The following is a 17070-nucleotide window of genomic DNA, read 5'->3' on the forward strand; positions in this document are numbered from 1 at the left end:
GTTGCCACCTTGCAAAAACCAACACAGTCCTATGATCTTTACCTGAGATATGCTGACTTACCCTAGCTAAACAAACATCTTTTATCAAGCTTTAGGGCAATGATGAGTAACTGACGGTGACTGCTAAAGTCATCTGTATAATTTAGGGAAAATTCTGACAAGGAAATCAACTTGGATGTGAGAGTTTGAGAGAACAGGAACTCAAGAAACTGTTTGACAGATACCACTGAAAATCCTCAGTTAGAGAATCCAGGGAGAATGAATACTTGTCAGCCATCTTCTGGGATCCAGATGGACATGTTCTGAGAAGAGAGTACTTAGCCCTACAGTACTGAAAGGCACTATAACGTTGTATTCAGTAGGGATTGTGTGCTCTGTCTTTTAACCCTTCTCAGCTACAGATGATCTGAGCGCAAAGGGAAAGCATAGCCCCAGAGAACACAGTCAGGAAATAGCTGGTCTTGTGTGCATCAATCAAATGTATTGATATTAAGGTCACGTTAGTATTTCAGGGAAAGACATTTGTGAGGGGCTTTTCATTATTGACATAGCACCGCAGTTTCTCTTTCACCAGAAGTGGGTACTGTTATTTTTAATTTGAAGACTTTTAAATGCTGCATCTTGACCTGCATTCAGAATTACTTTGGCTTTTTTCTTACAGACTGTAGCTCTGAGAGTGGCTTCTCTCTCTACTACCAATAGACAAGTGTTTTGTCTCAAAGTCAGTGTCTCGTATGTCAGTTTGCCTAGGTTTTGATGTGTAGATTTTCTGTCTCTTTGAGAGAATAGTGCAGAATGTATTATCAAATAAAAAGCCATCATAAGCAGCAGTCTTGATTTTCTATGTTCTTCACACTGTTCCAGTCTGCAGAAATTTCAGTGCACATCAGGCACTACTTCTGATTAGTAATTGGTTTTGATCCTTCCACTATACTCTTTTTAGCCACCAGAGATGATAAAACATGAAGGAAGAGGTGTTCTTAAATGCTTTGAATTTCTTAGGATCTTTTAGCAGAAAAAGAGGGAACAGTGTTTTGTAAGCATTTTGTATTTGGCTAGCTGACCAGCCCAGCCACAGTCTTCATAAATAGTTGAGATCCAGCTTCTTTCACAGTTGTCTTTGAGTAAAAGAAACCAAAATTAACAATCTGCATGAAAGGTAGTATGTGACTTGATAACACGTTATCATGCAAGTGCTAACTTCAGTATTGAAGCGTGAGCAGTCGCAGCTGGCGTGATGGAGAGGTTGGCTGAAGCTTTTAGGTGTAGCTGGGCATGACAGGATATTTTGCAATGCGCTCCACCAATTGCAGTTCTCTAAAGACACCTCTGGTTGTAACCTTCTTTTCTGTACAGTGGAAATGGAAGAAGGAAAACATCCTTTGGAGGGAAGTTCTAGTGTGGTGACAGCTTCAGCAGGATATTTAAACAGAAAGGGGTAGTGGTCTGGCCTGGAGACAAAAAGGAGGGGAAATGTCCTGTCTCTCCTGCTGTTCTGTACAAAATAAGGGCACTTTGTTTTCCTTTTCCTCTTAGAATTCTTTACCCTGTAGTTGACTTTGTGCTGCTTACTACAAAGACTTTTTCTGTAGCTTTTTCTATTGCTTTCTTGAAAACTTTTGTTGCTTTTCTCTTTGACCTTTTGCCAGCCTCTCTGGGTTTCAAAGACGTAAGCGGTAACCTGGATGATGACTCATCCTCACTGTGTGTCTGGAATCATAACGGAGTCATAGGAAGATAGTGAGCTAGCTGACTTTTGCTGGCCATGGTACAGCAGGAGCACAGTGATGTAAAATTGGAGCTAAGAGCACTCACCTCTTTGACCATTTAATGATTATTATTAACAAGTGCTGACCTGTCCTGTACATCACAAGACAGCAATTTGCTGTTACATAAAGAGCAACTTGCAAGACTAAGCTTTCATGGTGGACAAAAATCCATTGTTTTTTTAGGCACTCTTTATAAGTTAGCAAAATACCTCCTCCAAGGACCAGTGGACTGCCTTAGAAATGAAAATGCATTGACTTCTTGGGCGCATACTTGCTAAAATGCCCAAACATACTAAATTAATCTTGCATTTAAGAAATAAAGCTATATGTAACATCTTGATGAAAAGTCAATTGTGCATATTCTTCTCAGTTACAATGCTGTGTCAAATCTGAGATCCCAGCAGTGAGAAGGCAGTACATCTTTTATTCTTGCCTCCTTTACTCAGGCTAGAGACACATACGTGAATGTTTGTTTTGTAACTCATCATATGCCTTAGTATTCAATATAAAGAGCAGTCCAGACAAATGCAAATCAAAATTATGTTTAGATCTCACCAAAGTGAAAAAAAAAGAAAATTATTAGTTCCATATTACTTAGCAACAAAGCAAGATTCTGTCTTGATTCACCGAAACAGTTTTTTTACAAAGTGTGTACAGAATCCGTTTCATAGTGACCCATGTAAGTTACTGCTATGTTTACAGGTACAGAAATGCTATGAGGAATGGGACGTCTTCATTATACCTTACAGAAATAGATAGCCAAGGTAGCTGCAAATATCAGAGTCTATAGCCCAGTTATTGCCATGCTCTACTCAAGATCGTTAGACCTGAACAGAAATGATTGATGCTCAAGGACAGCCTTGGCTGCAGCGATCATGAAATGGTAGAATTCAAGATACTTAGAGAAGCAAGGAGGGTGCATAGCAGGCTCACTACCCTGGATTTCAGCAGAGCAGACTTTGGCCTCTTCAGGGATCTCCTTGCTAGAGTACAATGGGATGAGGCCCTGGAGGGAAGAGGGGCCCAAGAAAGCTGGTTAATATTTAAGGATCACCTGCTTCAAGCTCAGGAGTGGTGCATCCCAACAAAGAGAAAGTCAGGTAGGAACACCAGGAGGCCCGCATGGATGAACAACTCGGGCACAAAAAGAAGGCCTACAGAGGACGGAAGCAAGGACAGGTAGCCTGGGAAGAATACAGAGCGATTGTCCGAGCAACCAGAGATCAGGTTAGGAAAGCCAAAGCCCTGATAGAGTTAAATCTGGCCAGGGACATCAAAGGCAACAAGAAAAACTTCTATAGATATGCCAGTGATAAAAAGAGATCTAGGGAAAACGTAGGCCCTCTCTGGAAGGAAACGGGGGACCTGGCTACCCGGGATGTGGAGAAGGCTGAGGTTCTCAATGACTTCTTTGCCTCAGTCTTCACTGGCAAGAGCTCTAGCGGCACAGCCCAAGTCACAGAAAGCAAAGGCAGGGACTGGGAGAATGAAGAACCGCCCACTGTAGGAGAAGATCAGGTCTGAGACCATCTTAAGAACCTGAAGGTGGACAAGTCCATGGGACCAGATGAGATGCATCCGCGGGTCCTGAGGGAACTGGCTGATGAAGTTGCTAAGCCACTATCCATCATATTTCAGAAGTTGTGGCAATATGGTGAAGTTCCCAGTGTCTGGAAAAGGGGAAACATAGCCCCCATCTTTAAAAAGGGAAAAAAAGAAGACCCAGGGAACTACAGGCCAGTCAGTCTCACCTCTGGGCCTGGCAAGATCATGGAGCAGATCCTCCTGGCAACTATGCTAAGGCACATAGAAAATAAGGAGGTGATTGGTGACAGCCAACATGGCTTCACTAAGGGCAAATCCTGCCTGAGTAATTTGGTGGCCTTCTATGATGAGGTTACAGCATTGATGGATAGGGGAAGAGCAACTGACATCATCTACCTGGACTTATCCAAAGCATTTGATACTGTCCCACACGACAACCTTGTCTCTAAACTGGAAAGACATGGTTTTGATGGATGGACCACTCGATGGATAAGGAATTGGCTGGATGGTCGCACTCAAAGAGTTGTGGTCAATGGTTCAATGTCCACGTGGAGGCGGGTGACGAGTGGTGTTCCTCAGGGGTCAGTACTGGGGCCAGTGCTATTTAATATCTTTGTTGGAGACATGGACAGTGGGATTGAGTGCACCCTCAGCAAATCTGCGGATGACACCAAGTTGTGTGGTGTTGTGGACACCCTGGAGGGAAGCGATGCCATCCAGAGGCACCTTGACAGACTGGAGAGGTGGGCCTGTGAGAACCTCATGAAGTTCAACAAGGCCAAGTGCAAGGTCCTGCACGTGGGTCGGGGCAATCCCAAGCACAAGTACAGGCTGGGCGGAGAATGGATTGAGAGCAGCCCTGAGGAAAAGGACTTGGGAGTGCTGGTGGATGAGAAGCTCAACATGAGCCGGCAACGTGTGCTGGCAGCCCAGAAAGCCAATCGTATCCTGTGCTGCATCAAAAGAAGTGTGGCCAGCAGGTCGAGGGAAGTGATTCTGCCCCTCTACTCTGCTCTCGTGAGACCCCTCCTGGAATACTGTGTTCAGCTCTGGAGTCCCCAACACAAGAAGGACATGGAGCTGCTGGAGCGGGTCCAGAGGAGGGCCACGAAGATGATTCGAGGGCTGGAGCACCTCTGCTATGAAGACAGGCTGAGAGAGTTGGGGCTGTTCAGCCTGGAGAAGAGAAGGCTCCGGGGTGATCTTATAGCAGCTTTCCAGTACTTAAAAGGGGCCTACAGGAAAGCTGGAGAGGGACTTTTTACAAGGGCGTGTAGTGATAGGACAAGGGGCAATGCTTTAAACTGAAAGAGGGGAGATTTCAATTAGATATAAGGAAGAAATTTTTTACGTTGAGGGTGGTGAGGCAGTGGAACAGGTTGCCCAGAGAAGTTGTGGCTGCCCCATCCCTGGAAGCATTCAAGGCCAGGTTAGATGAGGCTTTGGGCAGCCTGGTGTAGTGGAGGATTTCTCTGCCCATGGCAGGGGGGTTGCAACTAGATGATCTTTAAGGTCCCTTCCAACCCAAACCATTCTATGATTCTATGATTATCCCAGGCAGAGCATTGGACTAATGGTTACACTTCTTCTGGTACCTTTATGAGTAGAGCTGCAGACTCTGAAAAAATACATGTTGTTAACCAAAAAGAACGCATCGCTGGGACTAACACCTGCAGACCATGCACATTTTGAGGTTACCATCTCTTCTGGCATAGCTGTTTCTCTCTCTGACTCCATCCTAGACTTTTAGAGCTGCCTTCCCTCTTCTCATTGGTTCAGGCTTCTGGTTTTTGTGCTTAGCCAGAATTAGCCTCTCCCTTCTGCCTACAAGAAAATGAGAAATTCTTGTTCAGTTTTGAGGTGGAGTATGATCAAAGCAGGAAGATTTTTTTTGGGCAGAGTTCTAGCTATTCCTTTGTTGGTTCATTTTCCAGAGAAGTAGGAACTCAGTGAAAAGCCGTCACAGGTAAAATTGGCAAAATTAAAATGTACTGATGTAAGAGACCTTCACAAGGAGAGGACCATACATTTATTTTATATCATCTTACCAACAAAAGATAAGGAAAAATATGTAGGCTTTTTCAAAAAAATATTCTATTTCGTTTCAGGATAATATTTTCAAACAACTTTAATTTGTAAAATGCCATGTTAAAGTAAGGGGAGAGCACGTATCAAAATAGTCTGTAAAACTCCACCATTTTCAGTATGTTCTGTGTCCTGTATGTTTTCATTTTCGGTCTAACAACTGCTAAAACTATGACTACACATTTAAAATATGTTAAAAAAAATTATTTAGCCTACTCTTGCTTGAATTGAACTGCATTTCCCTGAAGTCTTCTAAACAGTCCGTGAAGCTCTGGCTTCGTTTGCTGATCTGTATTTCCTTCATCCTACTCAGATACTGAATAGATTACTGTACATAACTTCTTCAGACATTAAGTTTAGCTTAAGCTTTTTCTAATATACACAAAACCTTGAAGAAGTTAATTACTTGGAAATACGTGTGTATATCTGTCAAGTTCTTCAAGGAACTGATTAATTTTGGAGGCCACAGCATGCATGTCTGAATGCAGCCCTCATTGAAATGTTCTAAGGTATTACAATAGCGTATTCCTTACACGTTATTGCTTCCATGCCTCTTTAGTTCTCCTTAAAGAAACTGTGGATGTTTCGTTTTAAATTTTAGGAGCGTCTTCTACTTTCTTTACTGCCTGCTCACATTGCCATGGAAATGAAAGCAGAGATCATTCAGAGGTTACAAGGTCCTAAGGCAGGCCAGCTGGAAAACACCAACAACTTCCACAATTTGTATGTCAAAAGGCACACCAATGTAAGGTATTGTACTGTAATAAAATGATGGAAAAACATTCAGAAAAAAGAATTAAAAAAGAAGTGTTAAGAGAGCATTTAAGAAAATAATTTTTCTAATATGTTTTTGAACAACATAATGTTAGTATCTGTTAATTTGATCAAATGCCAACAAGTCTGTGTTCCAGAAGAGCAACAAAGGTGATAATACAAAGGGGTTATTTAGGAAAAGCCAGGCATTAACAGGCTTTCTTCATAATGTCTAATTTTTCAGGTTAAAGTACCAAATCCTGCTTTCAAGTATACTAGTCAAAATTGCAATTTGTGTCAGTTATATTATTCTGAATTTGTAATTTTCTGAACTGGAGTGATTTCTCAGGTTTGATATAGTGTATCTGATATGTATTTTACACAGTACCTGAGATAAAATATTCTGCTGACAAATCTAATTATTTATTAATTATAATTTTCTAGCAGTTAGAAAAATAATTCACCATTTATTTCAAATATTCTTTCATCTTCACAAGTCGTTTTGCCTGTTTTTTTGATTAGACAAGTTAATTTGTATGACATTCTTAGAAACTGCATGTTTAAAGCAAGCATTGCAGGACTTGTGAGAAGTGAATTTTGACTTGCAAGCACAAATACTTTTTCCTTAGCCTGATTCAATGAATTGGTCAAGTTTTCTTGGTGAATAGGAACATAGTATATGGCTTGAATTTCTTAGCAATCAAGCTTGAATTTAATAGTCTGAGTAACAAGTGAACAAAGACTTCCATGCTGCATATCGTTGCCAGGTAAATCTAGACAGAAAATATCTACAATGACAAAAAGTTATTAAACAATTTCTGGTAACAAACATGTTTATTGAAATAATTGCCATTATTATATTGTCAATTTGGGAGTAGGAAAATAGTTTCGATTTTTTGAATACGTTGTAACAAATATGAGTATAGAATGCCTATAAATATAGATATACCTGTAAAGTTTATAACATGTGAAAGTAATACCTATAAAGGTAAAATAGCTATGTATTATGTATAAATATAACACCTGTAAAGGTAAATGTAGGTTTACCTGTAAATATAGTTATGTTTATTGCTCTACATTTGGCAATGGCTGTGTTGCATACAGGCATACCTCTCTGAAGTCCAGAAAGCCTACTTTCAGGTTTTGCTGTTGATTGATAAATCTGAGTTCTGCAGAAGGAAGCTGTGACCGAGTTTCTGTTCATTTCTATTGTAGCATCTTGTATGCTGATATCGTGGGATTCACTCGCCTGGCCAGTGACTGCTCGCCAGGAGAACTGGTGCACATGCTAAATGAGCTGTTTGGCAAGTTTGATCAGATTGCAAAGGTGGGTTTCCACTGGGCTGCTAGAGTCAGTTTAAACAAGTAAGCCATCTTTAAAATATTTTTTGTTCTTGGGGGACTCCTCTACCTTCAGATGGCATTTCTGAGGCTTTGGCAGGAAGATTAGACTTGAAGCGTGTGAAGAAAAAGTCTGGCTCTGGTCTCAGCATAACAGTGTGTTTCTGCCAGTGTGACAATCTGTGAAACCCAACATAGCTCTCTCTAATAGGACCAATAGAGACAGCTCATGGAGCCCTACCAAAGCTTAATGGAAGGCGAACAGGTCTTCAAATAGATTTTTTACAATAACAAGGATTAAGAAGCTCAAGATAGAAAACTGATACAGTCAGTTTTCTGATCTCTGGAAAAGCATTTAAGAAATTGGAGGACAAGGGAAACAATATTGATTGAAGCAATTTTAATTACTGACCACAGCCTCTTGATTACTCAAGAAAAGATTCAAATACAATCAGACAACTTTCTTCTGTTTATTTAGGTGTCATTTTTATAAAAATTACATCAAACTTCATGCTACATGTGAAGATGAATTCAGAAACACTATAACAGATAAAAATTTTCTGTGGTTTTTATTAGTTCAAGAACTGTTGTCCACTATTGGTTAAAAAAAATCCCATAAAAATCTTTATATTGCCTTAAAGTGCAAAAAGTAGAAATAAGATTATGATTGCTAGTTTCAGGAAGTATTGCATAGTACCTCTTCAAAGATGTAAATGTGGAAGGCTAGGTCTTTTGATTTCATATTTCAAACAAAAAGACTTTGTTTAGATCAAGTACATGATACTTTGGCTCGGTTCTTTAGTCTAAGGTGTGAACAACACAGCAGATACATGTTTTGCGGTGAATTTACTTCCTGGTTTTGCCCATTAAGGACAATAACAGATGGAGGAATAATCCGTACAAAACTCTCTGGCAGCACTTCTTCTTTAGCAAGCCAAATCCCCCTCTACGGAAACAAGCTTAAGTAGAATGATTTTGCTAATATCATTTAAGTCAGTCTTTGTAACAGTAACCCTTCATTTATGTAATTAAATATTAATAAGTTGAAAGTGATCATCTCACCTTGCTTTTTCCTCCAGGAAAACGAATGTATGAGAATTAAAATCCTAGGTGACTGCTATTATTGTGTTTCTGGGCTACCTATATCTCTTCAAAATCATGCCAAGAATTGTGTGAAAATGGGACTGGACATGTGTGAAGCCATTAAGTAAGTGCTGAACTTTTTGTTAAATATTCAACAATAAAAATTCTCTCTTTTCTATCTGTAGCTCTGCTACTGGTTGAAATATGCAGACCTATTGTAGTAGTTGATGTGTTTCATTACAAGGACCAGCGTGGCAATGTCGATCTCAGACTCAGCAAAGAAATGTTTTAAGATAATGTGTTCTGCCAGGCTGTCTCATCACTACACCATAAAGATGATTAACGGCCTGCAGCATTGCTCATATGAGGAAAGACTGAGAGAACTGGAACTGTTCAACCTGGAGAAGAGAAAGCTGAGGGGGAAAAAATCTCATCAATGCATTTAAGTACCTGAAGGGAGAGTGCAAAGAAAACGGAGCCAGACTCTTTTTGGTGGTACCCAGTGACAGGACCAGAGGCAATGGGCACAAACTGAAGCACAGAAAGTTTCCTCTGAACATCAGGAAACACTTTTTTAACAGTAAGGGTGACTGAGCACTTGCACGGGTTGACCAGGGAGGTTGTGGAGTTTCCAGCCTCAGAGATACTCAAAACTAAACTGATATGGCCCTAAGCAACCTGCTCTACCTGGCCCTGTTTTGAGCAGGAGTTGGACTAGACAATCTCCAGAGGTCCCTTCTGACCTCAACTATTCTGTAACTCTGTGGTTATGAGATAGTAAATATACCAGTAGACATCACTAGGACTCGGGCAGCTTTGCTTTTTGCAGTCATGATGTTGCTACCCACTTCTTAGTCATATGGCTCTGTGAGAGGCCAGAGCTCCTGGCTCCCGATGAGTTTGGAGTTAAGTGGTGGTCAAGAGCAGTTGCCTCTCCACAATTAAGATTCCTCAAGCACCGAGCCTGTGGAGTGATACTGAGCATGTCTACCGAAGACGTTTCTAACAGCTTACAGATTCCTAGGCTGAGAGGCGTAATTCCCATGTTGTTAAATAAGCAATAAAGTGTGCCTGTCTTACTAGACTCCAGGTTTAGGTTTAGTTTCAACTTTCCTGTAGCTAATTTTTTAGGTGAGGACTTCCTAAAAAATTTTGTCAGTTAACACATTAAGGTGCCATTGAGAATTCTGCGCCTATCAGCAGTATTTTGGATTTGTGGATTATTGTATTTCTCCCTTATTTCTTTCTCACAATCATTGTGCTTGCTCTGTCTTTGAAACAGAAAATAGAACAAGGTATTTGAGATTCCTAAGGTGATTGCTTTCGAAATAGCGGTTGGAACTTACTTCAAGTAACTCAAGTAATAACAGGAGGCTTGATATGATTGGAAAGAGGAAAAAGAAATATGTTTGTATCTGATTGGTTAATACTCGCAAGGTATGTGAGGATACAACTAAAAGCGTATTTGAGGAATCCTCTAGTTTAGTACTAAAGACTGGATTGGGAATGAATTATAGGCAACTGTGGCAGTTCTGAAGATGATGGGACATCAAAAAAGTCTTGTGAAAGGGCAGCTTTACTCCCCCTCATCTCTTCACCTGACTGCTGTCTGAACTCTCTGTGCAGAGTAGAAATAACTCTTTCGTAAGCTGCCTGTCCTGGATGAGTTCTGCCATCAAAGCTGGACACAGTTCAGTATGAGGGTGCTTAAACCTAGTTTGGATGCCTGCACATCATGCTGAAGGGTCTGAAACCTGCCTATGCAGAAACTTCAGCTGAGTATTGTAGTTTATTTGTTAAGCAAGGGTCTGATTCTATTAGCTTATTTAGGAAACATTTTGCAAGGAACAGACAATTTAAAAACATTCTACATCTTTGTTTTTAACCAAAGTCAGATAATTCAGTGTCTGTAATTCACACCTGAAGTTTTTAGCTTTTAGAAGTTAAAATATTGTAAATGATTACTTATAGCAGTTATTGTTAATGGCAAAAATATCTTTTCCATAGGAAAATTATGTTTCCTTTGACTAGAATTACGGTATGTCTCAGTGAGCTGCACTTTGCAAAAATATATATCAAGTGAAAGTCTGGATCTTTGGTAGTCACCTGTGTGATTTGTTTTTTTAAACAAATGGACTTTGGTTTTAAAACTTGGCATGCTCTTCTGTAAGTTTCAGTTCCAGTTTTGATGTTTTTGCCCAAATCACGTTTACCACTGTCCAGGTAGCAAAGTGAGCAATTACATCATCCTTGTGAGGTATATGTGTAGTGTGCCTGTCATCATGAAATGGATAGTTATGTTGAACGGTGTTGTCTCGGTGATTAACTAAACAGACAAACAAAAGTGAATCCTCTAATCCCTAAATATTGCCCTCATCTCTGTGTGACTGTAGTCACAAGAGGATTTCGGCTTTCAGTTGCCTGGTCTTGTGATTCGATCCAGGGTAATTACTGTATGGGTAGGTTGATTAAAGCAAATTTGGTTCTTTTCCTTTTAAGGTATTCATAGAAAAAGTGTAGTATTGGTGGAAACTGGGATTTTTATCTCCTTGCTTTAGGGATCTTTTGTAAAACTAACTTCAGTACAGGAATTGGATTGCTGCTTTTTCTAAAATGTTTTTTCTTCATCCAGATATGGTTGTACCTTACATTGTGTCCAAAGAAATCTATTTTTTTTAATGGTATGTGAAGCACTTCTCCTTGCCAAGCATTAAAATCTACAGATTTGGTTGTTTTTTCAGTTACTTTCAATGGATGCTTTCTCTTTTTCGTTTAGATATACTAGAACATGATTATAATTAAACTAATTGCTTCTCTAGCATATTAGGAACTGAAGCTGACATCACATCAGTAGAACAGTAGGCAAAGGAGTCTCTGTGCCTGAATTGTGACTCCCTACCTTTTTTGGGGGTTGGCTTAAAAATCAGGCTGATGGAAAAACAATGCTAAGCTCAAGACATAAATTGCCTTTCACGAAGAACTGAAAGTATAATTTTACACATCACGATGCAATGCTTTGCTTGAGCTCAGAGAGCAATCTGTCAGTTCCTCACACTTCAGAACTTCCTAGTTTTATTTGAAATAACTTTCTGCTCAAGCTGCTATCAATTATGTTCATTGTTAATGCTGGATGATAACGTCTTCCTTGGTAAGAGCAGACTTATAGAGTAGAAAATTATCTTTAAGTTGCATAGCACATTCTGATCTGACTTTATTATTGTAGTCAGAATTCACAACGCTCCTGTAAATGATTGCCTGACTATCACAGCCTGTTTACATCTCTGTAAGAAGGGAGGAGTCTGTACCCCATGTTTTGAAATGCTTTCAAAGTATTTTATCAAGAGTTGCAGCCTGCAGGTGGATAAAAATTACTGATTATTAATAAACTTCATATTTTCTTGTGTAATTGCTGCATCTTTGTGTGGAAGGATCTCCTGAAATACTTCTGTGGCCTGTAAAACTAGAAGTGGTAATATTCTTGCTGTTGGAAGTGTGTCACTCAATATATGTTTGACTCACTCCATCTAAAATGTCCTTTTTGTCAGATGCAAACTTTTTATATTATATTCACTCACTGAGGTTCAAGGTGACCTCTCAGTGACTAAGTTACTGAAATAAAGCAGCTTGCTGTTTAGATTAACAGTTCTATATAGATTTTATCACCTGAATATGGTTTCAATTCCAGTTGTCTTTGAAACAAAAAGGAGGAATTCTACCAAATTACCAGGTGATCTGTAGTACAAAGTCTTATTCAGTGTTTCCTAATGATGTGTAGCTGTTTTGAGCAATTCAGCCTCACTATGCTACAGATTGTTTCTGTTTAAACATGTTAGTAGTCCCACTGATGAATTGCTTTGCTTCTCTGCTATATGTTGGAAAAAATCCAATGTTTGTTATAGTCTGCAGTCTGCTTGGCCAGGAGTGGGATGCTCACCTTATCAAGCCGTAGATGCCAGTGCTACCTGTGGTGTTAAGAGCTGACCACTAATTGGGTGCTTTAAGGCTAGAACTTACCTGTTAAGGCAAAATATCTTAGTATATGAAGATACATGCTGTTTTCCTTCAACCCAAACTCCACCCCTTTGTCTGTCTGGTGATCTGCTAATTTACGTATTCCTCAGCTACAGATTCTCAAAGGCTGTCTTTGATTTGATAGCATGAAATGAGTTCCATTTCAGAAGAAAGTGAAAGAAACTGTTGGATGAGATGGTTGTACCAATTTGAAAGCCAGCTACAAAAAAATATTTTTTTAGATATGACTTCATTCCTGCAGGTCTGGTCCAAAAAGGAACTATGCTTTTAAAGCTGGCAATTTTCAGGGAATTAAGTGCTCAAGGCTCACTGAACTTGTTAAAGTGTGTAAGACAGGACCAGGTGAGTCTTTGATTAGTTCAGGATTGCTGATGAATGAAGTTCAGATAAACACAGTAGATGCTTTTTTAAGGACCCAAACTCTTCCTTGCGTGGAGAAAGTTGCTATAACTACCTGCAAGCTAACCATGCCTGTGAAAAACAGAGAATCCTTACAAACTCAAATTTCAGGCTGCAATAGGAAAAATACAGTCTTGATGAGTATTTTGACTGCCCAGCTGGGAAACCAGAGAGGCCATGGGAGCAGAAAATGAAATACTAGTGGGAAGATTTAGATATACTTGTGTAGGTAAGGCAAGTGTCCTATGAGGATGTGATAGGCTACCTTCTTAGATGCACTCAGTGTCTGCATCGACATAGCAATTGTTCAGGAAGCACAGCAGAGAAGTGGTAAACTCTATTTAGTCCAGAATAACACTTCTAATTCTTCTAATTTAAGATCTTCTGTGGTTTCTTTAATTTGTGAGACAGAAGAGAAGATTCAGTTCTGGAACATACTCTACTTACCCCCCTCCTTAGCTCCTGAGAGCTGCTTATTAAGCAGACGTTATGGCTTGCTCTCCAGAATATGGCAGGGCAGCCTTTTGACAAGCTCTCCTAGAAGATAAATGTTCCTCTTCCACTTTGTCCAGTTTTGTAAAACACTTTATTTTTTCCAAAGTGTTAAGCTTGTGTCATATTCCTTATGCAGAGCAAAGTGGTGTTTGTCATTTTCTGACTGCTTACAAAGATCATTTACAAGCAGTTCATTTTCAAGTGGGCAGCTACGGGAGAGCGATGTTAAATGGCAAAGTGAAAAGAGATATCGATAAACACTTGATAGAGACTGAGGGAATGAAAAAACTTCTCCTCTCCTTTTTAATAATTTCACAACACAGTTTAACAAAATACTTTCAGTCATTCTCCTGTTATTTTCATTTCCCAGAAAAAGAACGTTTGAGAGCTACTGTTTACATGTAGGATTTACCATATCAAATTAAGCCTGTTAAGTTCTATGTTCCCTTTGAAAAAAAAAAAGAAGAGAAACAGGCCAGTTTAGTTCTGTAATTCAGAAGGTACAGAGCCAATGACTCTCATCACTGAGACCGAAGATGCTGCTGGAACTATGAACCTGACTCATATACAGGAGCCATTTGGGTTTCTTATTCTATAGTAGTTCCTTCCATCAACATCCTGAATTTCCCTGAGATAAATGTATGTACATGCTCCTTATAAGCGGTTAGGTTTTGGTCCATATGAGTTGGGGCTTAAACACGTAAGTCCAGTTAATCTATGATCTTCCTGTTTCTTAGAACCGTATAAGCTTGTAGACATCTGAATTAATTTTATAACTCTTTACGTATGTCATTAGGTACCCATATGACATATGTCTGAAAACGTTCTGATGGTTTTACTTTAGTCACCCACCTGTGATTCAGAAGAGCCTCTTCTGGAAAGATTAATGCCCATCATATATGTAGAGCTTTTCTGAGATTTGAGCTGGGGTGAACAGATACTTCAGCTCTGTCTACAGTCACTGGAAAGGTCAAAGGTGTAGATGTGGTCTGGAAAGTGAGGGTGGCCTCATTCTTTATGTAACAATTTAGTGGGTACAGCGTTCACCAACCATGTGGAAGGCTGTCGAGCCTATGTTCTCGACAGCCTGAATGGTGCTGAGCCCATAACCCCAAAAAGTGTACGAGCCACCACCCTGTGGAGTATCCTGTGGTGCTATGTTTTCTATCCTTTCTCTCAGATCAGAACCAACTGCAAGGGGCATGCAAGAGTGATGGGACCTGACAGAAGCCAGAAATGAGGTCTCCAATGTAGATATTAGCGTCTTCAGATAGAAGGGCACATAACGGTAGTTCCAGATCTCTGATATATATTTGTTGGACTGTCGCTGCTTTAAAAGACGCGCCAAAGGCTGCCAGTAGAACAAAAATAGTCCCCAGGTTCCACCATGAGACCAAACATTTCCTCTTCTTAGTTCTGCCCTCCCAAATAATTTCAAATGAATATGAAAAAGAATATGAAAAAGACACTTCAGACACGGACTTGAGAATTAATATATGCTGCAAATAGTTGCAAATTCAGATAATAGTAAAAGTAACATATAAAAATAATCCTAGCATAAAAAGAATGGAGGCGATGCTAAAAACAAATAAATGTTATCACCGTTATTACTCCCAATTTGACTGGTAAATTAAAAGAAAACAAAGGCCCTATTGTGTATATTAACACAGATTTTCTTCTCGACTACAGGAAAGTGAGAGACGCAACTGGAGTTGATATTAATATGCGTGTAGGAGTGCACTCTGGGAATGTGCTTTGTGGTGTTATTGGGCTACAGAAGTGGCAGTACGATGTGTGGTCACACGACGTTACTCTGGCAAATCACATGGAAGCTGGAGGAGTCCCAGGGTAAGAGCTTCTGTGTTAACTTTTGGACACATGGAGTTTTGTACCGTGGAGAAATGCATAGGTACCATGTCTTCAGCCATCAGCCTTCATGGAGAAGCCTGAAATAATTCTTCGTGTCGTCTTTAGGAAAAAAAAAAAAAAAAAAAGAGGCACTCAGTATTTCCTGTGATTTAAAGAGTATTTTTTTGTGGATGGAAACCTTTGGATTTATGCCCATTGCAACTTCTAAAAATTAGATTAGAAGGACTGTAACTGAAGTGAGCAGTGTATAAAAAGTGTATCCAAAAGCTAGTAAAACAGGTTGATCAGGTTCAAATTATGCTTTTGATCGGTATTTGTGATTCTGTCATTCTTTTAAAATATAATTTCAGCCGTGTTCACATCACCTCAGTCACCTTGGCACATTTGAATGGAGCTTACAAAGTGGAAGATGGGGATGGAGATGTGAGGGACCCATATCTGAAAGAGCATAATGTTAAGACTTACTTTGTAATCAATCCTAAGGTTAGTAGTACTTTTATTTTGTGGCCAGTGATAGTTATTTTTGAGCAGGACCACTAATTTCTTTATTGAATAATTCACTACCATAAGATATTGATCAGAGCTATTACCGATGCCTACAAACACATAACGTTTGCATTGCAAATCTTTCCCGCTCTTCAGAAATAAGTCTCTGATATTTCCCAGCAATATCATTAAGAATTGCAGGTTCTTAGCATCTCTCCATTTTTAAGTTCCTAAGCATGCAGATATGTGGTACCAGATGATGCATTACTGCTTCAAAAGGTAATGAACACCAAGGCTGATATCACCTTTTGCTCTCTGTCATCCAGGGAGAGAAACGAAGCCCTCAGCACCACATTAGACCTCGACATACTCTTGATGGAGCCAAAATGAGAGCTTCTGTCCGCATGACCCGGTACCTGGAATCCTGGGGAGCAGCCAAGCCATTTGCACACTTGCACCACAGGGACAGCATGACCACTGAAAACGGCAAGATTAGCACAACAGTAGGGGCCTACTTCTGTCATTTCATACAATTTAGCTGTGTTTGAAAGGAAAAAGGTGCTCACTGCTAAATGCCTGGTTATTTTTGATAGAAGAAGATACACACGTTTGTACAGGATATAAACCCCGTCAAGTTGCTGGGTGCTTTTCCATTGGCATGTGAGCTTTGGATTAGACTCTAAGGAGTCATGTCTTGCTATAAGTGCATCTCTGAATTGTAAGGAGTCCAACGACAATTTGACCCTCTGAGCTCAAGTGCTCATCACAGCATGTAGAGTGAATGCTTTTCACTTTGTGGAAAGACATTTTGAACATAAAGCCAGAGTGCAACCCCTTTGAGAAAAAACACTTTTGATACAGAGGGATTCCCTGAGATTTATTATCAATTTAGCCACATTCTCTATTTGGAACATGGTCAAACCTGGAGAAAGGCTGTGAAGTTAGAATATCCTTGTGGTACCTGGAGTGGGCTTTATTAGGAGAGTTCTTTGGGAACTAAATCCATACTCACTGTAAGACCTACCTTTTGAAGGTGTACTAACCACTCATCAGCTATGACTGGTGACTTGAGTTTCACGGTGCCATAGTGCAATGTTACATCTCTTACACTGAACAGAAAAGGTTTCTTTTTAATTTTGCTAACACCATTTTACTGCTGTCAGTAAGATGCTGTCAGTTCACCGCTTGTACTTTACATTATCTTCTGCTTCTA

At 39.8% G+C, this 17070-nt stretch overlaps 1 protein-coding gene across 2 annotated transcripts in view; it reads left to right on the plus strand.

Annotated features, from left to right (window-relative positions):
- The window catches only part of ADCY2 (adenylate cyclase 2), a 268653-nt gene that overhangs the window by 164038 nt on the left and 87545 nt on the right, over window positions 1–17070 (plus strand). For both annotated transcript variants that reach the window (XM_086609061.1, XM_086609062.1), the window contains exons 5-10: window positions 6001–6149; window positions 7368–7479; window positions 8573–8700; window positions 15192–15350; window positions 15722–15854; window positions 16184–16360. In XM_086609061.1, the coding sequence (XP_086465187.1) occupies window positions 6001–6149; window positions 7368–7479; window positions 8573–8700; window positions 15192–15350; window positions 15722–15854; window positions 16184–16360 (858 nt within the window). The remainder of the gene's footprint in view (window positions 1–6000; window positions 6150–7367; window positions 7480–8572; window positions 8701–15191; window positions 15351–15721; window positions 15855–16183; window positions 16361–17070) is intronic.

Source organism: Tauraco erythrolophus, chromosome 3, assembly GCF_009769465.1.
Source record: "Tauraco erythrolophus isolate bTauEry1 chromosome 3, bTauEry1.pri, whole genome shotgun sequence".
NCBI classification, from domain to species: Eukaryota; Metazoa; Chordata; class Aves; order Musophagiformes; family Musophagidae; genus Tauraco; species Tauraco erythrolophus.